Source organism: Rhinatrema bivittatum, chromosome 3 (genome assembly GCF_901001135.1).
Source record: "Rhinatrema bivittatum chromosome 3, aRhiBiv1.1, whole genome shotgun sequence".
In the NCBI taxonomy this organism is placed as follows: Eukaryota; Metazoa; Chordata; class Amphibia; order Gymnophiona; family Rhinatrematidae; genus Rhinatrema; species Rhinatrema bivittatum.
Genome location: NC_042617.1, coordinates 259,886,122 through 259,911,706, shown reverse-complemented (window position 1 = coordinate 259,911,706; position 25,585 = coordinate 259,886,122). Strand labels below are relative to the sequence as shown.

Below are 25,585 nucleotides of genomic sequence, written 5' to 3'. Positions count from 1 at the left end.
GGATAACTTTCAGGTGATATAGAAACTAACATTGCTTCATTTTTTTTCAAATTCAAGACTAACTGATGTGCAGACATCCAATTTTGCACATTAGTTAAACAATTGGTCACCTCCTGCATTTGGAACTCAGGTCAGCATCCAGCGGAAAGAAAAGCTGGATATCATCAGCATACACCTTGCAAAATGGAGCCAAAGACAATAAGTAAATATTAAGTATTAAAGAGTGTTGCTGAAAGTATGTGCCCTTGAGGAATTCCTGCTTTCAAATGAATCCAATCTAAGGTATTGTTTGAGTTAGCCACCTGAAACATTCTTCCCCTTAAATATGAGGCAAACCATGATTCCCTGTAAGTACCCGGATCAGTCCAGACCGCTGGGTTATACCACCCTTCCAGCAGATGGAGACAGAGAAAAAACTTGAAAGGCACCCCTCTTAGTCTGGTGTGCCACCTGCGATCCTTCAGTATTTCTCTGTCTCCAGCAGATGAAGGTGGCAGAACCTGCGGTCCTGATCCTTTAAAAAAAAAAAAAAAAAAGTAGATTTTACTTAGCTTTCCTTAGCAGAGGTCTTTGTATCTTTAATTTCCTCTGGCTAGATCAATTAGTTAAAAAAAAAAAAAAAAAAAAGAAAACAAACAAAAAAAAATGAATACAAGTCCTCCCAAGGGGTGGCAGCCTCCTCCCCTTGGTAGTAGGCACGGCTGGGGTTGATACCCCGAGAGCCTGCTTGCCTGGAGACTCTCAACCCGGTGAGTAGGGGGATTTACCGGTGGGCCGATCCCAACCCCCTAACAGCCCATAGAAGTTGTCATTCCGCAAAGACAAATTTTTGGCCTTGTTGGATCTGATGGAGGCTTACCTTCACATAGGGATCTGAGAACATCTTCAGAGGTTTCTGCGGTTCATGGTCTTGGGAGAGCATTATCAATTCCAAGCGCTTCCGTTCGGATTGGCGACGGCACCCCGCATCTTCACCAAGGTGATGGTAGTAGTTGCAGCGGCTCTCAGGCAGGAAGGGATCTTGGTTCATCCCTACTTGGACAATTGGCTCATTCGGGCGGTCGGAGGAGTTTTGCAAGATAGCAGTTCGCTCGGTCTTGCAGCGTCTTCATTCTCTCAGATGGGACGTCAATTTCTCCAAGAGCCAGCTGGTCCTGTCCCAGGGGTTGGATTTCCTAGGAGCCTGCATCCTCCACGAAAATTGTAAACAAATGGGATTTTTAACAATGGCTGTCGGCAAAGTTTTCCTCCTGCAGGAGCGGATAGACAAGCTGATGACTCAGATTCAGCAGCTGTTGGCCCTACCGATGCCCAAGGTATGGGACTACTTGCAAGTTCTTGGTTCTATGGCATCTACTCAGGAGTTGGTCCCCTGGGATTTGCTCATATGAGACCTTTGCAGAGGACGTTGCTTTCCCGCTGGGATCCCAAGTTAGAAGAGTTCCAGATACCTTTTACCGCTCATGAACCCCGCCAGAGCCAGCCTCGGATGGTGGTTGGTCCCCAAGCACTTATGTCGCGGAGAGGACCTGGAGGACCCCCAGTGGGTAGTTGTGACGACGGATGCCAGCCTCTCCGGTTGGGGGACAGTTTGCCAATCGCGGTTGGCGCAAGGTCAGTGGACATGTCAAGAGGCGAAGTGGTCCATAAATCGATTGGAAACAAGAACAGTCCATCTGGCGCTGCGCAGCTTTCTTCCTCTCATCTGGCATCAGTCAGTACGAATTTTGTCCGACAACACGATTACAATGGCATACATCAATCACCAAGGGGGAATGAGAAGTTGGCCGGTAGCCGGGGAGGCGGCAAGCTGATGGTCTGGGCGGAACACAATCTAGCCCGATTGGCGGCTTCACACATAGCCGGCGTAGACAACGTTCAGGCGGATTTTCTCAGTTGACAACAGTTAGACCCCCGGAGTGTGGGAGTTATCCGAGGAAGTGATGCAGCTCCTGATTCATCGGTGGGGAGTGCCCCATCTGGACTTGATGGCGACTTGGCAGAACGCAAAGTCGGCTCGTTTCTTCAGTCGCAGAAGGGAGCAGGGGGCGGAAGGAGTGGACGCTCTGGTCCTTCCATGGCCCCGCGACATTCTGCTCTACGTTTTTCCTCATTGGCCATTAGTAGGCAAACAAGAAGAATAGAGACCCACCCGGGGTCAGTCATCCTAGTAGCCCCAGAATGGCCAAGGAGGCCGTGGTTCGCGGATGTGGTCAACTTGGCGGTGGACGGCCTTTTGTGTCACGGTCACCTTCCGAATCTACTTTGACAAGGTCTAGTATTTTTCGATCAGACGGCTCGCTTTTGTCTAGCGGCCTGGCTTTTGAAAGGAGACAGTTGAGGAAGAAGGGTTACCGGATTCAGTCATCTCCACCCTCCTACGGGCATGGAAGACATCTACTTCGCTCACCTGTGTTTGGGTCTGGAAGGTTTTCCATTCATGGTGAAGGTGTCCCTGCGGCGAGCCACCATTGTTCATATTCTTGCCTTCTTACTAGAAGGTTGAAAAAAGGTTTGGCGTACAGCTCTCTCTGGGTTCAAGTAGCAGTCTGGGCTGTTTAAGGGGAAAGATTGACGGGACATCCCTTGCGGCCCATCTGAAGGGTGCTAAACATTTGAACCCTCCAGTTTGACCAGTGGGTCCTTGGGGGTCTAAATCTGGTTCTACGGGGATTGTGTGGTCTTCCTTTTGAACCTCTCAAACGAGCTACTTTGAAAGACCCAACGCTTAAGGCTGTTTTCCTCGAGGCTAACTGTTCGGCAAGACTAATATCTAAGATTCAAGCGTTGTCCTGTAGAGAACCGTTCCGTTGTTGTCTTTTTCAGATTTGGATCGTGATTCCCCTCAAGCTCGCGACTTGAGGAAATTGAATGTCCGACGGGTTCTCCTTCGATATTTGGAGGTGACTAATGGTTTTCGGTTGTCGGACCATCTTTTTGTCTTATGGAATGGTCCTAAGAAAGGGCATAAGGCATCCAAAACTACCATTGTCCGATGGTTGAAGGAAGCTATAGGTTTGGCATATATATGTCACAGGCGGCCAGTGCTGGATGGTCTAATAGCTCATTTGATCAGATATCAGGTGGCATCTTGGGCAGAGAGTCAGTGTGTTTCGCTGCAGGAGATTTGCCGAGCGGCTACTTGGAAGTCTTTACACACTTTTGCAAAGCAATACCGTTTAGATGTCCGAGCCCCGGACGTTGATTGTTTCGGCAGCAGTGTGCTTCGAGCGGGACTCGCCAGGACCCACACCATATAGAGCAGCTTGGGTACATCCCAATGGTCTGGACTGATCCGGGTACTTACAGAGAAAGGAAAATTGGTTCTTACCTGCTAATTTTCGTTCCTGTAGTACCACGGATCAGTCCAGACGCCCGCCCAGGGTATTTGCTCTGGAGAGTCTGCTCAGTATTTGTCAAATATTCCTTTCTGCAGGGTATATTGAATATAATGAAGATATCGGAAATATCCAAATCAGTACTCCTTCTGTGTGCATAGTTTCCAAGTTTATTGTTCAGATAGTTTAGTCTAGCCATTGATTCTTAAATTTTCTTCTTTTCTGCTGTGGTATTGATTATACTGAAGGATCGCAGGTGGCACACCAGACTAAGAGGAGGTGCCTTTCAAGTTTTTCTCTGTCTCCATCTGCTGGAAGGGAGGCATAACCCAGCGGTCTGGACTGATCCATGGTACTACAGGAACGAAAATTAGCAGGTAAGAACCGATTTTCCTATATACCTTCCCACCAATCCCAAGCTCAGCCACATGGTTTAACATCTGATTCTGACTCACTGTATCAAACGCTGCAGAGATGTCTAAACATACTATTTTTGCTTTATTAACCTCTGCTGTATGAAGAAAATAATCAGAAACCAAAACAAGTAAAGATTCAATTCTGTGCCATTCTCTGAAGCATAGTGATTTAGTTTTTCGATGTATTTCTTCTCTGCTTAGGAACAGGCCAAGCAGCTGCGGAAGCGCAATATTCAGGCTTTAAAGAATATACTGGACAGCATGAGCAATGTCAGTTTCCAGACGACTTGGTCAGAAGCCCAGCAGTATCTCATGGACAACCCCACCTTTGCCGAAGATGAAGACCTGCAGAGTAAGTCACCTCCCATGCAGTGAGCTGCTGTATCCCCATTGTCATCGTTTATCCAAACAGCTGAGTTGATCCAACTTTCTCCCTTGCCCTCAGATAAGGAGGATTCTGCTGCACACACTCTGCAAGCCAAGTTTCATGAGGCCTTTACATGGCCTATTACATTTATTTATTTATTTAAAAGTTTTAATAATCCACTAATTTCCAAACATTAGTTAAATGCGAAGAACAAATTAATTAATTATAACATTTTGCCAAAGGCCGTCAGTGCACATAGCATTGCACAAAGAAAGTTTCCTCAGACATGGAAGCTTCCCAAAATAGCCTGTTCATTTCTTCCCTTCCTAGGATGTCTGTATTCGCATTCATTCTGTGAAACGCTTTTTTAGACCTGGTAACTAGTGAGAGAGTGTGCAGTCGCTCTCTTCAGAGCAGCAAGAATGAAATCCCTCCTCCACTTCCTCTTTCCTCAAAAGCAGCACTGAAATCCCAGACCACCTCTGAAGCCCCAGGAAGTCCAGGCCAGAGTCCCCTATGTGTACCAGAACTGCCTTATGCTCTGCGGCGGCAGCAAACAACAAATGCCACGTTTTCATGGTTCTCATGTCTCTTTTGTCTTTATCTCCACTTGTTTTTTCCTCTGGTGTATTTGCTTGTCCCTGAGAGTGCCTCATTCTCACATATATAAAGAAGGAGGCAGGTAGCAGGCACAAGGGCTTGTTTTAATTTGTATGGTCACTTTTTTTAGGGAACTGTAATCCTTCACTCAAATCCAGCAGACACTGGGACCCCACACTGCTATGAGAGCATTGTAGCCTCAGTCCTCTAGAGGTCAGATTTGAAAAAAAGGTACTATCATATATATATGTCTCTATATCTGTGTTGCAGACATGGATAAGGAAGATGCCCTTATCTGCTTTGAGGAGCATATTCGTGTCCTTGAGAAGGAGGAAGAAGAGGAGAAAGAGAAAACGAGAGTGCGAGAAAGACGGCAAGAGCGCAAAAATAGAGAAGCATTCCAGGTAAGCGCTGTGAGAGAAACATCTTCTAGTATAATATTCATAGCCCTCTGGATAAAAGTGCTGGTGAAAATGACTGATGAGTTTTCTGCTTGGCTGCATCATCCTTTCAAGACTCAGATACTAAATCCAACCCTCACCAGTGCCAGTGTTTTACTAAATTTGTGCTGCTCTGGCCACCACTAGCAATTAGATATGCCATTCTACCTGCCACTAGGGATTGGCAGGGCCAATGCAAGGGTATGAGGTGCCTTAGGTGAAACTTAAACATTGTGCTGTCTGCCTTACACACCTGCTGGTCAGCAGTTGTGGCATAGCATCCACCTTTCTTGTCCAGCTCAGAATCCATGTCTCACTCTCCTCTCACCTTCTGCCAAGTCCTGTATCCCGCTTCCTTTGCTCCCTGTTGACAGTGCCCAGCATTCCTTTTTTTATCCCTCTATCCAGCACCTCTCCTTTTCTCTTCTCTCTCCCATCCCCATATCCTCCTTTTCCTCTTTATCCAGTCAGACCAGTCCAGACCATTGGGTTATGTATGCCAACCAGCAGATGGAGACAGAGATCAACAGGCTCGCTGATGTCACTCCTTTATAAGCATCTGTGCTGACACCAGCCTACCCGTATTCTCTGTCTCCAGCAGCTGGCAGGCAAGCAGTCCTGTTTTGCAGACTCAGGCTGAACAGGAGAGACTTCTTGGTGCTCCTCAGGGGAAAGGATAGTCTTCATTTCCTCAGTTGAGTGGAATCCCAGATAGAAAAAAAAGAAAAATTAAATAAATCAAGGGCAGGTGCTCCAGAGGCAAAAGCTCACGTGCCTTCCCTCTTGAGCAGTCCAGATCCATGGGGTTTGGGATAACTCTTCCTTCCCCATTTTATCTTCTCTCTTCCTCCCTCATTGCTCCTTCTTTCTTTTGGCTGTTTTAAAGAAAAAAGGGGACTATTTCTTTAAGGTTTTCCCCGCTTCCGAGAGGACAATAAAGTAAAAAAAAAAAAAAAAAGGCTGTGACAACAATTGGAGGGCTTGCTTCAGCAACAGCAGGCCGCAGCAGGGAACAGTGCTTTGGAGCTTCGGGGACACTTTTCCTTCTCCTACCAGTGAGTTCCCCGGTTCATGGATTTTGGTTTATGCTCAGGCTGTGTGCTTTTACTGTGGATCGTGTGGGCAAGATGGTGCCGGCTGTGAAGTGCAGAAGAAAAACCGTTTTCTGAACAGCCTGCCACATGAGAAAAGTACAGTCTGGCAGCACACTAAAACTTTGCAGGGAGTGCCCATCTGCCTGGTGGGAGCTGCAAAGTTGGGACTTTTGCAGGTGGGAGGCTCAGGATTGGGAGACTCGATGGATAGGGAAGCAGCCAATACTCTATTGTCCCTCCCTCCCTATCCGAGAGGGACATATGTTGGATCACAGATAGTTCACCCATACATTCCATTATGACTTTACACAAAAAGCTCTTCCTCCCACCTTCCCTAAACTGCCCAATCCCAACAACTCCCCAACCAAACAGATGAAAGCAAGAGCACCATCTGAAACCCCCATCAACCTTGCAAGCATCTGGACTGTATAAGAAATGTCCCCTTCAAACATCCATCACCCTCCCAATTTCAACCCCATCCATCCCTTCACTTCCCTCTCTCAGCCCACCATATGTTTTCCACCCTTCCCAACCCCAAAGACAGGCATGTAAAAACACAATATTGTAAAAAAAACAAAAACATACATTTTCCCGAATGCTGTGTAGAGAGAGGAATAACTAGCAGGAAAAAGGAGGTGATGATAATCTTGTACAGATCCTTGATGAGGCCTCACCTGGAGTACTGTGTTCAGTTTTGAAGCCCGTATCTCAAAAAGGATAGAGACAGAATGGAGGTGATCTAAAGAAGGACGACCAACATGTTGTGGGGTCTGTATTGTAAGACTTATGAAGAGAAGCTGAAGGATCTAAATACGTATACGCTGGACGAGAGGAGGTGCAGAGGAGAGATATGAGACAGACCTTCAGGTTCCTGAAAGGGTTTAATGATGTACAAACTTCAAACCCTGTCAGAAAGGCAACGGTGGAACTAGGGGGTCACGAGATGAAACTCCAAGGGCACAGAACAAATGTCAGGAAATATTTCTTCACAGAGAGGGTGGTGGATGCTTGGAATGCCCTTCCGGAGAAGGTGGTGAAGACGAAAACAGTGAAAGAATTCAAAGGGGCATGGGATAAACACTGTGGTCTCCTAAAGGTTAGAGGACAGAAATGTAGAAGAGGGTGCATGGGGGAACCTGCACGGAGTAGCAGTTACTATCCTTACAGAAGGCATGTTGGTTACTACCCTCAATCAATAGCCTTGATGCTTTTGACGCAACTGCAGCATCGCTACCCGGGGTGGGGGGGGGTGGGGGAGAAAAAGGGGAGCTAGATACAGACAACGACCAACATGAGCCCTGACTTTTACTGTCTGGGGGTACTGACTTGCAGACATAAGGGAAAAAGCACAGAACAGCTTCTACAGCCAAGTCCCAAAGCAAAGAACACCAAGCAGCATTGTGTGAATTATCAAGAAGGCTGCTCACCTAGTAAAAATGTTGCTAGCAGTAATTTATTATGAATTTGACTGTTGATTGGTTCTGATTATAAATATTGTTACTCTTATCTTAAGGCTTGGGTTTAACTGCACCGAGCGGCAATTACTACCCTTGAAAGAAACATGGGGGTATCCTGCACAGAGCGGCAGATACTACTATAAGTAGCTTGCTGGGCAGACTGGATGGGCCATCTGGTACTTTTTTTACCGCCAGTACTTTGTTATTATGTAAACAGGATTTCTTCTACCAGTGCTTCTCCAAGGTAGCTCTAAAACATCTGGGGCACGAATCAATGCCGATGAACTGAAGAAAAGGGCACCAGTCTCCATAAAGCAGCACTACCACATGTCTGTCTAGCCACCACAGCCCACTCTGATTAGGCATGTCAATCAAAAAAACTTGCATTTCGTCCACAAATCCCTTCCCCTCTGACCCTTCCCCCAAATCCTGAATGCAAACCTGATGATCAAATCCATACCATAGTCCCAAAGTCGCAAAAAAAAAAAAAAAAAAGTAAACCTAACAAAAGGATCATGGCAGCACCATAAATGCGTAGCTGTAGAATCTGTGTGTGTAGCTCTTCGGCACCCCTCTCCCTGGCACCTAAAGTTGCATATATGATGATGATTAGAGTTTGACTCATCTCTGTTACCAATAAACCTTTGCTTCTTGGCAGAAAGCACTTCCTCGGCCTGCTCCAGGAAGCACTGAGCCTCCGTGGGGATCTAAAAAAACTGTGGCTTGTTGTTTACAGTAATTTTTAAATGGGCCAGATATAGGAGTGCGTAAGACAAACCACGTTATTGCAGAACTTTTTTAATTGGGGCATATCCCACTCTCTTTTTGCAGCGCAACTGAAAAAGCCTGAAAAAAACATAATTTTGTGATTTTTGTGAAAGATTCCCTCCCTGGAGTGTACGTTGTCTTATATTTGCACTTTTTCTTGATAATTATGCAATTGCATAATTACAGTTTGTGGATGTCCACGGGGACCCGGAGGAAGAGCAAGCGCATGATGTGCTCTCTCTCTTTTGATTATGGCTTTCGTTTTCAAACAGCCTCAAAGCCTCAGGGATCCACCATCGAAAAAATGCCATTGTTTCCAGGCTCTCCTTACCTTCTGGGAAGCCCACCAATCTAATATTTATCCTCAGTTCTCCAGATCATTAATCTTGTCCATCACTTCCTTGAGTCTCCATTCCAAGAAATCAGCCTTCTTTCTTGCCCCAGTCAGGGAGTCTTCAAGTTCCTCTACCCAGGATTCTACATCCTCAATCAGGGAAACATTTTCTTGCACAGATATCACGAGTTCAGCTACCTTTTCTGCCACTATTGCCAGCTCACTGTTAATGGTGGAGGTAAGTTTAGTAGAAAGGGAGTCAAACATTTTCTGTAACTGCTTAGTTGTGTCTCATCTGAGGCCTGCTCCTCCACCTGACCTGTTTTACTGTTTTTCCAGATCTTTGAGCCTTACCAGATTGCTCAGCCCACATAACAGGCAGGGACTTAGATGGCACATCCCGAGACATTTTTAGGCAATAAATAGTCTAGCAAGGATGTAAAAGCATTAAGTGGCTGATGTCCAAGGAGCTTTCACTGATAGTATCTGCTCACATCCAGCACATCCATCTGGATTCTTTTTGTCTTACGGTTTGGCCCTTGAAAGGGCACATTGAAATCTACAAAATTTTCCACTTCCTTGACTTATGTCTACATATGGAGAGTGTTTGAGGATTGGTGCACTGACCATTAAAGTCACGAAGGTGGATGCCTCGGTCTCAGCGGTTACCAAGAAAACCATTCCAATTGCTGGCACTACAGCTCTGAAGGACCTTCAACACAGGTGGCAAACTCCGATCCTCGAGGGTCACAAACAGGCCAGGTTTTCAGGATATCCACAATGAATATACATGAGATAGATCTGTATGCTCTGCCTCCAATGTATGCAAAACTATCTCATGCATATTCATTGTGCTTATCCTGAAAACCTGGCTGTTTGTGACCCTCAAGGACTAGAGTTCACCACCACACCTGGAAGTGTACCTCAAGAAGATGTTTTAGGTGTCTGCCCTTGGTACTTGGGCTGCTATATGTAGCAGTTTTATGTTGAGAGCAGGACTTCGCTGGATGCAGCAGTTGCAGGCAGACAAGTCTTTGTCTGAATCTGAGACTCAACTGGCAGAACAGCTGGAGTCCGTTGTGGCATATAGTGCGGATGCTTTGTATGATCTTCTCAGGACCTCCTCCAGGACTATGATGTCGGCGGTTTTGGCCTGGAGACTCCTCTGGTTGAGGAATTGGTCAGCCGATGTTTCTTCCAAGTCTCAGTTGGGATCTTTGCTCTTTAAGGGAAAATTGCTCTTTGGTAAAGATTTGGAGGAGATGATCAAGTTCCTCGGTGAGAATAAGGTTCATAAATTGCCAGAAGATAAGCCAAAAGGGAAAAGCTCTTTTCCTCCTTGTTCTCGCTTCAGAGGAAGTCGAAGATTTTGGGCATTTGGGCAACCAGAGCATCAGGAACTACTCCGAGGCAGTTCTCGGGCAAATAACCGTCCTGAGGTCAGTCATTTCGTGGGCATCGGTCCAGCAGAGATGGCTCTTCCCAGGGTGGAGATGGAGCCAAATCATCCCAATGATGCGAGGCCAGTACATTCCTTTGTTTCAGTGATAGCGGACTGTCTGGCTCTATTTTACGAGGAATAGACCAAAATCACGTCAGACCAGTGAGTCTTAAGCGAGATAAAACAAGGTTATGCTTTAGAATTTACTCGGCCATTAAGAGATCAGTTTTTGGTCTCCCCGTGCACTTACGAAGAAAAGAAGCTAGAGGTACAAGACACCATTCATTGCCTGTGAGACAGGTCGCTATTCCATTTATTTCATAATTCCCAAGAAGGAAGGCAAGTCCCGTCCAATCCTTGATTTAAAAAAGGTGAACGTGGCTCTGAGGGTTCCTCGGTTCTGAATGGAGACCCTGTGTTCAGTCATTGCTGCGGTACACAAGGAGGAGTACCTAGTGTTCCTGGATTTAACCGAAGCATACTTGCACATAGGAATCCAGCCCGATCATCAGAGATATGAGGTTCATGATTCTGGGGGAGAATTTTCAATTTTGCACTCTGCCCTTCAGTCTAGCGACTGCACCCAGAACCTTTACCAAGGTAATGGTCGTGGTGGCTGCAACTCTCTGGCGAGATGGGGTCATGGTCCGCCCCTATCTGGATGACTTGCTGATTTGGGCGAAGTCTGAATCCCTTTGTAGGAGGGCAGTAGATTTGATCCTCTGGCACCCGAGATCATTGGGGTGGATAGTAATCTGTCCAAGAGTCATCTTGTTCCTTCCCAGGATTTGGAATTCCTGGGGGCGTGTTTCGATTCAAGGGTGGTGAAGGTGTTCCTCACTGAAGTGCAGATTTCCAAATTGCAAGCTCAGGTTTGTGGATTGTTGGAAAAGCGAGTTCCCAAGGTCTGGGATTACTTGCAAGTTCTCGGATCCATGGCTTCCACCTTGGAATTGGTTCCATGGGCATTTGCTCATATGAGGCCTCTACAGTCAACTTTTCTATCTCACTGGGACCCGTTGTCGGAGCATTTTCAACTACGACTCCCTCTTATGGAGTTTGCACCAAGTCTTTTCTGGTGGCTTCTCTCGGACAAGTTGAGTCTGGGAGTGGATCTGGACATTCAGATCTGGTCAATCGTCACCACCGATGCCAGTCTCTCCTGGTGGGGAGCGGTATGTCAGAACCAGTCTGTGCAGGGGCAGTGGTCGATGGAGAAAGCCTTGTGGTCCATCAGTCATCTAGAGACGAGAGCTGTTAGTTTGGCCCTGCAGGTGTTTATACCATTGTGAGGGGAAGGTAGGTGAAGGTCTAGTCAGACAATGCGACAACAGTGGCTTACATCAGTCGACAGGGTGGGTACCAAGATTTGAGCTGTGGCTCAGGAGGCCCGGCTTTTGGGCAGAACAACATTTGGAGCGCTTGGCAGCTTCCCACATAGCGGGCTCGGACAACTTGAAAGCGGATTTGTAAGCCGGTAGCAACTGGATGTTGCATCCGTCGGTCGCAGACGGCTACGACCGCTCTGCCTTACATCTTTTTCTCCTCTTTCACTCTCTTTGGGCAAGATGGCTGCCTCCGGTGCCAAGTGCCGAGGGTCTCGGCATTTCCAAACCAGCATGGACGTCCCCATCCGCCATGCTCATTCCTGTGGCCTTCTAGGGCACGAGCGCACATCTCCTACGCTCAAATACACGTCATGGCGGGAACCTCATGGGTGGTCCCACCACATGACGTCAGTACCTCCGGGTATATCTAGCCTCCGCTTCCGCCACCACCTTGAGTTAGCAAGGACTTTGGTTTTAGCTATTCTGACCGCTCTAAGCTGCACGCTTAGATGCTGCTTTCACTCCAAGGGCCTCGCTCCTGTTCTAGATACCCGCTCCTCGGGGGTCTCTCACTTCCAACTACTCTTCGGGGTCCTCTCTAACTATGACAACCGCTCCTCGGGGGTCTTTCTCTCTCTTCTACATTTCAGGATATCGGACCATCAGGTAGTCGCTACTCGAGGGCCTACCAGCCATTATATCCTGCACCACGGACCTTCGGTCCCAACTTTCTACCATTAGGAAGATGCCATCATTCCTGTGAGTATCTCTATGATCCGGTACTCCAACTCCACTCACCAGCCGCGACATCACCTGCTCTGCAGGCTTCCGCCTATCATAACATCTGGGTGAGACTTCACATCTGAGCCTGTTGAATGTATTGGCACTTCTTGGATCAGTGCCTTACCTTCCTGCTATCAACATCTATCTACAGCAGTACAATAAAGACTCTATCCATACTGTGTCTGCTATCTGAGTTCAGCCTATCGTAGTGGTTCCCCTTGTGGCCCCTCCCCGTGGGCGGAGTCATCTCCATTGCGACCAAGGGTCCACAATGCCACAAACACAACACTGGACTCCGGAGAGTGGGAATTTCAGAAGAAGCGATGCACCTCATCAGTCTCAGGTGGGGCACACCGTGTGTAGATTTGATGGCGACCTTCCACAATATCAAGGCCTCACGTTTCTTCAGCCAGCGAAGAGAAAGAGGGGCAGAGGAGGTAGATGCCTTGGTTCTCCCTTGGCCGAAGGATGTCCTCCTGTATGTGTTTCCTCCTTGGCCATTAGTAGGCAAGATCTTGCGGTACATAGCGATTCATCCAAGTGACATGATTCTCATCGCACCAGAGTGGCCGAGGTGTCCATGGTTTGCAAACTTAGTCAACCTATCAGTGGATGGGCCATTGCGACTAGCTCATCTGCCGAATCTTCTGAGCCAAGGTCCCGTTTATTTAGATCGGGCAGATCGATTTTGTCTAGTGGCTTGGCTTTTGAGAGGCAGCTTTTGAGAGAGAAAGATTATTCAGACATGGGCATCGCTACCCTCTTGCAGTCTAGGAAGACCTCCACCTCACTCGCCTATGCGAGTGTATGGAGAGTTTTTGAGGCTTGGTGTCCTGGTCAGCAGGTGGATCCTAGGTGAGCCTCGGTGGTGCATATTTTAGCTTTTCTGCAGGATGGTGTGGTCAAAGGGATACTTTTTAATTCCCTCAGGGTTCAAGTGGTGGCATTAGGATGTCTACGAGGTAAGGTTGGAGGAGTTTCACTGGCAGCTCATCCGGACATTGTGCCTTTTCTTCAGGAGGTGAAACATTTGTGCCTCCTGGTTCGGCAGCTGGGCCCTTCCTGAAGCCTTAATGGGTCTTAAAGAACATGTGTGTGCCCCCTTCGAACCTCTTAGATGTGTGACTATGAAGGATCTCACCTTGAAAGTGGTTTTCCAGGTGGCAATTTGTTTGGTTTGTCGACTTTCTGAACTTCAAACCTTATCATGCAGGGAACCTTTTTGAGAATTTCAGAGGAGGGAGTATCCTTGAGAACAGTTCCCTCTTTACTACCCAAGGTGGTGTCCTCATTCCACTTAAATCAGTCAGTGGAACTCCCGTCCTTCTCAAATGTGGATCCTTTGGCACCGCACACTAAAGATTTATGGCAGTTAGAAGTAAAGCACGCTTTGTTTCAGTACCTGGAGGTCATGAACAGTTTCTGCAGGTCAGATCATATATTTGTGCTATGAAGTGGTGCCAAAAAGGGTCATACGGCATCAATAGCCAGAATTGCTCAGTGGTTGAAAGAGACTAAACTCTGTGTATATCTGTCAGGGTCGCCTGTTCCGGAGGGACTACGGGTGCATTCTGCCCGTTCCCAGATGGCCCACTGGGCCGAGTGTCAGCTAGTTTCACCACAGGAGATCTGTAGAGCGGCTACTTGGAAGTCATTGCCAGGCATTATCATTTGGATGTCCAGGCTCCAGAGGCCATGGGCTTTGGTGAAAATGTGCTTCGAGCGGGACTATCTCAGCCCCACCCACTTTAGGGAAATTTTGGTACATCCCAGGAGTCTAGACTGATCCTGGTAAGTATAGGGAAAAGAAAATTGGTTCTTACCTGCTAATTTTCATTCCTGTAGTACCACAGCTCAATCCAGAGCCCCACCCACTGGAGGAAACGGAGAATTGGAGAGTCGGCTCGATCTGCTTTTTGTGATTACTCTGAAGAATGGCAAAGGTTTTGTTAGTCCTACACAGGGTTTTATGTGGGCATGGTTTTCACTTCAAGGTTTTCCTCTTCCCTCTGCTCATTCAGGGGAGACTAGTTAGTTATTCAAGTAGTTGGTTTTGTTTCTTTCATTGCTGGCTTGGGTACAGATCAATACTGAGGAACTGCAGGTGGCACCTCGTGTTAAGTGACAGTGTCAGTAAAACTTTCTCTGTCTCCATCTGCTGGAGGGGAGGCAAAACGCAGGAGTCTGGACTGATCTGTGGTACTACAGGAATGAAAATTAGCAGGTAAGAACCAATTTTCCTTTATTCGCTCTCTGCAATACAGAAGATGTTTTTGCAGGCATGTGAATGGAGTTAAGAAGCATAGTAGATACATATACTTTGCTGAGGGTAAGTGTTTATTCTCTTGTTTGGAAACTCTACTTTTGTTTCTGCTTCCTGATTCTTCTGCAAGTCCACTCGTTAAAAAAAAAAAAAAAAAAAGAGAGAGAAAACATTAAGATACTGTAGTTAAATTGTTGATGGTGTTAAAATTGTCCACTGTTAGCTTATTACGGAAATACTGGCAGACTGGTGTCAACATGGATGCTTTTAAGGAGTGACATCAGCAAGCTTGTTGTTTTCAGTCTCCATCTGCTGGTTGGAGTGTATTACTCAGTGATGTGGACTGGTCTGATTGTATTCCAGTAAAGGAGATTATTAGGTAAGAAATAATTTCACCTTTCTTCCCTTCTCTCTGTGCTCAGCACATCAGCATCACCCAATCTCTTTGCCTCCTTTTTGCAGTGCCCACCACCCCCCCTCTCTCTCCACTCCCTCCCAGCCCAGAATCCTCTTTCTTTCCCCACTCCACCCTGACCTGCCCAGTACCCACACTTTCTCCATCCACCCAGCATCCTCTCTCCACAGCTTCCCCCACTTACTCAGCTTTCCCTTTGTCTTCATCCCCACATCTAGCCAGGATCCATTCCCTCCTCTCTTGTGGTGCTGTGTGTTAAAAGTGGGTAGGCATCACCAGGAGGTTTCCAGGGTTTTTGCAGCTTCCCCCCCCCCCCCCCCCAAAAAAAAACACAAAACAATTTTGGCACCCTAGGTGACTACCTAGTTAACCTAAAAAAAAGAAGCAGCCCTATGAATTTATTGTATCACCTGCTGCTGCTACTTCCTTCCACTGGTGACTGACTTTTTCAGTATAGTGCCACTGCCCACCACTGGTGATCAGCTATGCCACATTTGCCTTCCTTACTTATCATTAAGGATTTGGCTGTGTCAGATTTATTACTTATATCCACCACTGGTGAATGGCTGTGTTTTTCTGGCACTGCTAGTGGGCTGACTATTAGAGAAAATCTGTTTACCTGCCAGTATCACTGAGCTGATTCTCAGGGACATAGAGTGGTCTTTGCAGGAAGAGACCAGCAGAGGGAATCAATTCTGTATGAAAATCAAATAGAAATCAACTCTCCAAGGAAAAAGGTGTTGGTATAGAGCAGTTTCTTCAAAAACACATCCCTTACTTCCTCCTAACTGGACAAGTATGGGGAGAAAAGCACTAGTCTTGAGGCCCTGTAGTGCAATAAGGAAGGACTCTAGTTCCCTTTAGTCTGTGAGTTAAATGTAAGTTTGGGGTAAAAGTAGTGTAAATAAAAATGCAAAATACCTTCAGGCTGATTTGCTTTAATCATTTTGAAGTAGCATATCTTTTGCTCAATACCTTGCAGCTTCAGGAAGAAATTCCATGGAAAAGTCATGTTAGCAAAATTGTGTGCAAAAAGTGCTGTGGATCTTTTGCCTAATTCTAGATTTAGCCCTTTTGGCATATGTTTTCTCTACTGAAATGTTTTTCTTCAGAAGGCTGTACTGAGTCTTTAACCTTTTGACATGTTCTGTTTCTAGCCAGAAGTTGGTCTGGTATCCATTTTCTCTGAGGATGAACAGGGTGATGTCATCTGACAGTATCTCTACTTAGGAAACAGCAGAAAAGCCTGGAAGGCATTTCAGGGCATGATTTCCTACTCAGCTGTTACCGTAGGGAGTCCCCCTCAGTCCTTTTTTTGTCTGTGGATGATTCAGATGCTGTTTTCTTTTCTGAGAAAAAAATTATATTTCCCTGTACGTACCCGGATCAATCCAGACCCTGGCTTTTGTCACCAATCCAGCAGAGGGAGACAGAGAAAGATTCGACTGACTCTGACGTATACCCTGGGATGCCACCTGCAGTCCGTCAGTATTTCTCTGTCTCCCAGCAGAGGTGGACGTGCCAAATACCTGCAGTCTGTGGTAGTTTTTTTTGTCAGGTTGTTTAGGAATTCTTTTTAGTGAGGTATACTTGGTCTTTTTGTGTGAGACTATTCCTTTAAGATTTATTTAAAAAAAAAAAAAAAGTCAAGCGGTCTAACTTCAGTTAGCAGCCGCTTCACTGCCTCCCAGGAGGTCGGGAGGTCCTGAAGGGACTATCCCTCCTGGTTCTGAGGTAGCCGGAGTTGGGGAGGTTATTTGCCCAGCAACCAATCCTGGCGAGGGTGATACCGGGGGGCCAGGCTCACTCACCCTACTTGGAGCAGCTCCTGGAGTCCGTGGCTTTCCTCAGGTTAAAATTTTTTTTTTTATATATTTATATTTTATTCGGTTGGCAGCTTTTTTTTTTAGTTTTTTTCACTAACTCAGTGCTCGGTGGCACCATACGTTTTCTTTTCGCGTTGGGGTGTATTTTTTTCTTTTATTTCTTATTCACGCCGTTTTTCAATTGTTTTCTTCATGCCGTGCAGCGCAGCCTGCCGCGTGTGGAGAACGCATGAGCGTGGCTCTCAAGGGAGAGTCTCTGCTCTGCTTGCCTCCCTGGTTTGGAAGGCCCGTCTATTTCAGCCGCGAAGGATACGAGTCGGCCAGCTCGCGTGGCCCCAGAGCCTTGGCGTGGCTGCTCCTCTACTCCGGACCCGTTTCGCTGCAGTGCAGGTATGGAAGCTTTGCTCAGTACCATGCAAGCGGCAACACAGCAAGCCATACAGGGAGCATTGGATCCTCCTCCCTTGTCACCGCAGTCGGCAGTTCCTGGAGGGGACAAGCCGCGCGAAGATGCAGCAGGCTCTGAGGAGAGCCTCGAGGAGGCCTCAAATTCCTCTTCCTCCTTTTCAGGGGATTTTATCAGGTTCCTCCATAAGACCTACAAATCCAAGAAGGAGAGAAGGAGGCGCAGAGAGAGTTCCTCTGTGCAGGGTCCAAGGGCCCGGCCTTCAAAATGTTCGAGACCTAGCGGTTTTGGTTCTGATTCTGCTCCAAAGCATCCTCTTCGCTCAGGGCCGGCTCACTCCACGGTTACTACTTCGGATGACTCCGAGCAGGACCCATTGACTATCCGGGGCAAGTGACTGCCTGATGTGGATCATGTAGGGGATCCTAGTCAGGGCAATGGTTCTGCCCCTCACATAGCGGACGGGGATGATCCCAAAGTGGTCCGCCTTTTTAGGAGGGAGGAACTTAGTCCTTTGATCCTGGCGATTTTACTGGAATTGGGTCTTGAGGCTCCGAAGAAGGACTCTCGGATGGGTGATATCGATCCAGTGTTGCTGGGCCTTAGGGGTCCGATGACGTCTTTTCCTTTCCATCTTTCTCTCACTGACCTATTGTACCAGGAGTGGGACACTCCTGAATTAGGTCTGAAGGTAGGACGGGCCATGGACAAGTTATATCCATTACCAGAGGAGGCCTTGGAGGTTTTGAAGCTTCCCAAGATAGATGCCACAGTGTCAGCAGTCACTAAGAGGACAACTATCCCAGTGACGGGAGCTATGGCCCTTAAAGGTCTCAGGATCGTAAACTAGAGGTACAGCTCAAGCAAATTTTAGAGGTTTCTGCACTAGGTGTGTGGGTGGCTATGTGTAGCAGCTTGGCCTTGCGAGCGGGGCTGCATTGGGTACAGTCGTTGCAAAACAATTCTTCCCTCTCTGATGAGGAGGTAGCACAAGTTGGTCGATTGGAGGTTACTGTTGCCTACAGCGCAGATGCTTTATATGATCTTCTCAGGACTTCGGCTCACTCTATGGTGTCATCAGTGTCGGCTTGCAGGCTCCTCTGGTTGAGGAATTGGTCAGCGGATGCATCCTCAAAGGCTCAGTTGTGAGCTTTGCCCTTTAGGGAAAATTACTCTTTGGGAAGGACTTGGAAGATATGATATTGTCCTTAGGAGAGAATAAGATTCACAAATTACCAGAGGATCGTCCTAGAGCTCGAAGTTCCTTCTTATCCCACTCTCATTTTCGGTCTGGTCGAAGATTCCATTCTTCTCGTCCATCAGCTCCACTTGCAAAGCAGTCGTCAGGCAGGCAGCAGAATTGGCCTCTGTCCTTTCGTGGCCACCGTTTCGGAAGACCAAGAAATTCCCAAGCTGCAGGTGGAGCAAAATCTGCCCAATGAGAGAAGGCCGGTCCGTTCCCCAGTTCTGGATATAGGAGGCAGGCTGTCTCTGTTTTACGGAGAATGGACCAGATGGACGTCAGATCAGTGGGTTCTCATGGTGATAAGTCAAGGTTACGCTTTAGGTTTTGTTTGGTGGCTTCGCAACCGGTTTCTGGTTTCTCCGTGTTCTTATCTGAAAAAACGTTGGGCAGTAAGGGACACTCTACAGCATCTGAGCGATCTCGGAGCTATCGTCCCAGTTTCTCGACCAGAACAACGGAGAGGTTGTTACGCAATTTACTTTGTCGTTCCAAAAAAGGAAGGAGCTTATCGTCCCATTCTCAACCTCAAAAGAGTCAACCATTGCCTACGGATTCCCAAGTTTTGAATGGAAATCCTCAGGTCAGTCATAGCCTCCATACACCAGGGAGAGTTTCTGGCATCTCTGGACCTCACCGAGGCTTATCTTCACATCGGCATTTGCTCCGATCATCAGAAGTTTCTCAGATTTTGCATTCTGGGACAGCATTATCAATTCAGGACTCTCCCATTCGGATTAGCCACAGCTCCCAGGACATTTATCAAGGTGATGGTTGTGGTGGCAGCGCAACTCAGGAAGGAGGGTCTTTTGGTCCATCCGTACTTGGACGACTGGTTAATTTGGGCGAAGTCGGAGTCTCTTTGTCGCTCAACGATCAGTAGAGTCATCGACATCTTGCAATCCCTAGGTTGGGTGATCAACGAGGACAAGAGCCACCTAGTTCCCTCGCAGTTGCTGGAATTTCTGGGCGCACTGTTCGACACTCTGCGGGGGAGAGTGTTCCTCCCAGAGCATCACATTCTCAAGCTCCAAGCGCAAATCCGAGACTTGTTGTCCATTCCTATACCACGTGTACGGGATTATTTGAGAGTTCTCTGTTCAATGACATCCACTCTGGAGTTGGTTCCCTGGGCCTTTGTGCATATGAGACCACTACAGTCCGCATTGATTTCCCGCTGGAGCCCGGTTTTGGAACAATACCGCCTTCCCCTCCCCCTTACAGGGCTCGATCCAGTCTGGATTGGTGGTTACAGGCGGACAATCTGCGGTGTGGAGTTCCTCTGGAGGTTCTGGAGTGGATTGTAGTCACCACGGACACCAGTCTTTCAGGCTGGGGAGTGGTGTGTCAGAAAACATCTGTTCAGGGGCAGAGGTCCAGCAAAGAAGCGCAGTGGTCGATCAGTCGATTAGAGACCAGAGCGGTATGATTGGCGTTGCAGACTCTCCAACCTCTCCTTTGGGGGAAATCAGTGCGTATTCTCTCTGACAATGCGACCACGGTAGCGTACATCAATTGCCAGGGAGGAACTCGAAGTCAACTGGTGGCGCGGGAGGCGCAACAGCTGATCACCTGGGCAGAACATCATCTGCTCATCATCGCAGCTTCTCACATCGCTGGATTGGACAATATCCAAGCCAACTTCCTAAGTTGTCATCATCTCGACCTGGGGGAGTGGGAGCTGTGCGAAGAAGCCTTTCAGCTCATATGCAACAGGTGGGCCAGACCGGTAATGGATCTCATGGCAACATTCCAGAATTCCAAAGCCCCTCGGTTCTTCAGCCACAGGAGGGAGTGAGGAGCAGAAGGAGTAGATGCTCTAGTCGTCCCTTGGCCTCAGGACGATCTTCTGTATGTGTTTCCACCCTGGCCTCTGGTCGGCAAGGTCCTGCGTCGGATAGAGGTACAACGAGTGGACGTTGTTTTAGTGGCACTGGAGTAGCCACGTCGTCTGTGGTTCATGGATTTGATCACTCTGGCGCTGGATGGTCCTCTACGATTTTGGGATCTATCATGCCTATTGTCTCAGGGTCCTGTTTATTTGGAAGGGGTCAAACGCTTCTGTGTAGCGGCATGGCTTTTGAGAGGTGCCAGTTAAAGAACAAAGGTTATTCCGATGCTGTGGTGGCTACTTTATTGCGTTCTCGTAAGCCTTCCACCTCGTTGGCCTATGTGAGAGTGTGGAGAGTTTTTGAAACTTGGTGTGTGGAGCGCCAATTAGATCCGGTGCAAGCTTCCATATCGGACATCTTGTCTTTTTTGCAAGCTGGCTTAGCAAAAGGTTTGTCGTGCAGTTCCTTACGAATTCAAGTCGCAGCCCTTGGATGCTTTCAGGGTAAGGTACGTGGAGTGTCCTTGGCGGCGCATCTGGATGTAGCGCGTTTTCTCCAAGACGCAAAGCATCTTCGTCCTCCGTTTCGGAATCCTTGTCTGACATGGAGTTTAAATTTGGTTCTCAGGGCTCTGTGTACTGCACCTTTTGAACCCCTCAAACATACAACTTTGAAAGATCTTACGTTGAAGGTGGTTTTTCTTGTGGCCATTTCCTTGGCTCGTAGAATTTCGGAGTTACAGGCTTTGTCCTGCAGAGAGTCTTTTCTTAGAATTTCCGATGAGAGAGTTTCCTTGCGAACTGTGCCTTCTTTTTTACCTAAAGTTGTTTCTTCTTTTCATCTAAATCAGTCGGTAGAGCTTCTGGCTTTTCCATGTTTAGATCGTACAGATCCTTCCTCCAAGGATCTCAGGAAACTGGATGTGCGACATGTGCTGTTGTGTTATCTTGAAGTTACCAACAGTTTTCGAATGTCAGATCATTTGTTTGCACTGTGGAGTGGACCTCGTAAGGGTCATAAAGTTTCCAGGACTACGATTGCTCGCTGGTTGAAAGAGACCATTCGCTCTGCTTATCTTCTGGCTCGTCAGTATCTTCCGGTAGGTTTGAGGGCTCATTCTACTCGGTCGCAAACTACCTCCTGGGCGGAATGTCAACAGGTTTCTCCTCAGGAGATTTGTAAGGCAGCGACTTGGAAGTCGTTGTTGCAACCGTCACTGCCCGACAGCTTCACTCCGCCTACCTTTTTTTTTTCTGTGGCGACTCCTGCTCCATGTGGACGTCTGGCTGCTGCAGCATCTGCCCGCCGTCCTCTCCGGCGTCCCCGGACCGGCTTGGGCGCTGCCTCCCGCCATGCTCCTCAGGTACCTTAGGGCACCTGCGCCGCGTGGCCCTCATTCTTATTTCCTCTATGGCGCGAACCTCAGGGGCTTCCCCCTGTGATGACATCACGGTGCCTGGATATTTAAGCCTACATTTGTTTGCTAGCCGTTGAGTTAGCAAGGGGATTTCTAAGGATGGGATTCGCTCTCTGTACCCAGCTACTCTGCTTCCAACTTCTATTGGACTCTCTTCTGCTAACGGGGTACCCGCTCCTCGGGGGCCTCTCTGCTTCTTTCAGGTCGCTATCAGGAGCCGGTACTCGCTTTTCGAGGGCCCATGTTCCCTGACTCGCTGCCTGTGTCCATCTCCTCTTCTACTTGGAAGTATTCGCTACAGACACCATCTATGAGTACTACTACCATCTACTCCTCAGAGCTGTTTCCCTGGAACCAGGTACTCGCTCCTTGAGGGCCTGCCTCCGTTCCAGCACCAGTGCCATCTCCTACTTGGAACTGCTGCGTGAGTACTTGCCAACGAGTCTCTGCTCCCAGGGATCTGGTACTCGCTCCTCAAGGGCCAGCTCTCCCTATTTCGGGTCTTCTCCATATTGGGGACTCTGTGAATGTCTTATTGTACTCATTCTCTCAGTTCTTTTCACTACAGCACCTTCTACTGGAGGAGCCACTGTTCCAGCGCCCTGAGGAATACTAGCACAGCTGGGCTCCATCTTCTACTCACTATCGCCACTTCTGGTGGCTTCATAAACTGTCTAAATAAAGATAAATTCTGTGTTTGTGTGTCCAGAGCTGAGCCTGACCTGTGGTCCCTCACGGGACTTCCTCCCATGGGCATGGTCAGCTGCCACAGTGTCCAAGGGTCCATCCAAACCTTACAAAACATAACAGTCATTGCACACTTTTGCTCGTCATTATTGTTTGGATGTCCAGGCTCCGAGTTCGGCAGCCTTTGGAGAGAGTGTTCTCTGAGCAGGACTCTCTGGGTCCCACCCCATGTAAAACAGCTCTGGTACCTCCCAGGGTCTGGACTGATCCAGGTAAGTACAGGGAAAGGAAAATTGGTTCCTACCTGCTAATTTTCGTTCCTCTATAACCATGGATCAGTCCAGAGGCCCGCCCGTTATGTCTGTGTATAGCAATTGTTATCGGAGAGTCTGCTCGTTCACTGTTTTGGTGTATAAACTGCATTTTATGTTGTGTACTTTTTCAGTATTTGCTTGTTTATTTTGACGGTTCCTCGAGATTCTGCTTCCACTTAGAGTTTGTGAGTAGGAAGTATGTTAGCCAGTTAATTTTATTGGTTAGACTTCTGCTTTGATATCGTTCAATACTGACGGACTTCATACGTATACGTCAGAGTCAGTCGAATCTTTCTCTGTCTCCCTCTGCTGGATTAGTGACAAAACCCAGGGTCTGGACTGATCCATGGTACTACAAGAATGAAAATTAGCAGGTAAGAACCAATTTTCCTTTACAGTGATCGGGCCTCCTCACTCACCCCTCTGTCTATCTGCTACTTTCTTAATTAGTCCTTTTTGGCATTTTCTAAATTGTATTCTTTTTTTGACATTGGTTGATGAGCCCAATATTTATTTCTTTTACTTCCTCAGTGCTGCCTCAGTATTAGTAGTTTTCCTTTTCTCTTCATAACTTCAGGTTTAATTTCACTATGTCTGTTTTTCTCACTATGACCAAGAAGAAAGATAGATGTCCATCACAGATTATCTCATAAGAACATAAGAACATGCCATACTGGGTCAGACCAATGATCCATTAAGCCCAGCATCCTGCCTCCAACAGTGGCCAATCCAGGCCATAAGAACCTGGCAAGTTCCCAAAAACTAAGCCTGTCCCATGCTACTGATGCTAGTAATAGCAGTGGCTATTTTCTAAGTCAGCTTTATTAATAGCAGGTAATGGACTTCTCTTCCAAGAACTTATCCAATCCTTTTTTAAACACAGCTACACTAATTGCACTAACCACATCCCCTGGCATTAAATTCCAGAGTTTAATTGTGCATTGAGTGAAAAAGAACTTTCTCTGATTAGTTTTAAATGTGCCACATGCTAACTTCATGGAGTGCCCCCTAGTCCTTCTATCATCAATTGTATGTGCTGTTTGGGCTTAGAGGATGGTGTCCTTGGCTGTGGCATCTACTCAAGAATGTTGCCTGGGGTCACGAAGTTCCGAATATTGTACTTATTGGATGTCTTTAGTATCATAGGACTCAGAAGGTGCACCGACCACTGGCAGTCCTTCATTATAGAGGGGAGAATCATCTTCCTTGCAGTCAGGGTCTGACAAGAGGCCCAGGAGCAGTATTTGATAGAAGATTTAACACACAATCACTATACACTGTACAGGTGCACACAGACAAGCAAATAATAGAAAACATATATATACATATAATAAAAAAATTATACTCACACTTATGAAAATTAATATACAGACTTACAAAATGGATCCATCATGCGCAAACCTCCAGGGAAAGCACGAAAATCTCCTTAAAGCCTCTTCTCTGAGCTCAAATGTCTTCCGGGTAAATTCCTCCAGACCATTTAAGCCTGGGAACACTTCCTTCGGACTTTTAATTGGCTCCTATTACATCTTCCATGTTCACCATGATTTTTTCAGTTCCTCCAAATCATCACCATTAAATACTGTTTCCAGCACAGTTATCTCCCCAACATCCTTTTCAGTAAACACTGAAGAAAATAAATTCATTTAGTCTTTCTGCTATGGCCTCGAATTCCCCAAGTGGGCCTTTTAACCCTTGATCATCTAATGGTCCAGCCAACTTCCTCACAGGCTTTCTTGCTTTGGATGTATTTGAAAAAAGTTTTTATTATGACTTTTTGCCTCTACAGCCAGCTTCTTTACAAATTATTTTTTTTTGCCTGACTTATCAATGTTTTGCATCTAACCTGCCCGTGCTTATGATTATTCTTATTTTCTTCATTTGGATCCTCGTTCCATTTTTTAAAAGAAGTTCTTTTGGCTATTATAGCATCTTTTTCCTCATCTTTTAACCATGCTGGCAGCTGTTTGGCCTTTTTTCTGCCTTTTTAAATATATGAAATACATCTTCCCTGTACGTACCTGGATCAGTCCAGACTGCTGGGTTTTGCCTCCCTACCAGCAGATGGAGACAGAGGAAAAACTTGAAGAGCACCCCCTCTTAGAGTGGTGTAACTGTGACCTTTCTGTATTTCTCTGTCTCCAGCAGATTTAGTTTTTTCTATTGACTGCATTTTATCATAGTTTCTTATGAAAGTTAAATGTGCTCCTTCCAGTTATTAAGTTGCCAAGTGGCCCTACTATTACTTCTTGCACCAAATCCTGTGTTCCATTAAGGATTAGATCTATAATAGTTCCCCCTTTCATTGGTTCCTGGATCAACTGCTTCATGCAGCAGTCATTTATTTCATGAACTGATGACATTTATCCAGTCAATACTATGTAATTGAAATCTCCCATTACTATTGTGTTGCCTAATTTGTTAGCTTCCCTAATTTCTGTTAGCATTTCATCGTCTGTTTATCCTGGCTAGGTAGACAGTAGTATACCCCCACTGCTATACTCTACCCTGTCACATATGGAATTTCTAGCCATACAGATTCCATGTGTAGTCTCCTGCAAAATCTTTATTCTGTTCAATTCTATGCCATGCTTAACATAGAGCACCGCCCCTCCTGTCCCCCAAATTTCATCCATCCTGGTGTAGCACTGTCCTATTGGTTATCCTCCTCCTACCAGGTCTCTGAGATGCCAATTATATAAATTCTCCTATCTTATTTTTTAGACTTCTGGCATTTGCATATAAACATTTCAAGGTTTGTTTTTTGTTTGTATTTACAACCTTCCTGGTAATTATCAGGGGTTATTTGGAATATT

General features: G+C 46.8%; 1 protein-coding gene across 6 annotated transcripts in view; it reads left to right on the top strand.

The window, feature by feature from the left end:
- LOC115087389 (pre-mRNA-processing factor 40 homolog B-like) overlaps positions 1 to 25,585 on the top strand; it is a 205,569-nt gene that overhangs the window by 99,072 nt on the left and 80,912 nt on the right. For all 6 annotated transcript variants that reach the window (XR_003855511.1, XM_029594517.1, XM_029594515.1 and 3 more), the window contains exons 16-17: positions 3,956 to 4,106; positions 4,992 to 5,125. Coding sequence is in view for 5 of the 6 variants with exons in the window: in XM_029594517.1 (XP_029450377.1) it covers positions 3,956 to 4,106; positions 4,992 to 5,125 (285 nt within the window). In the remaining variant the exon portion in view is untranslated. The remainder of the gene's footprint in view (positions 1 to 3,955; positions 4,107 to 4,991; positions 5,126 to 25,585) is intronic.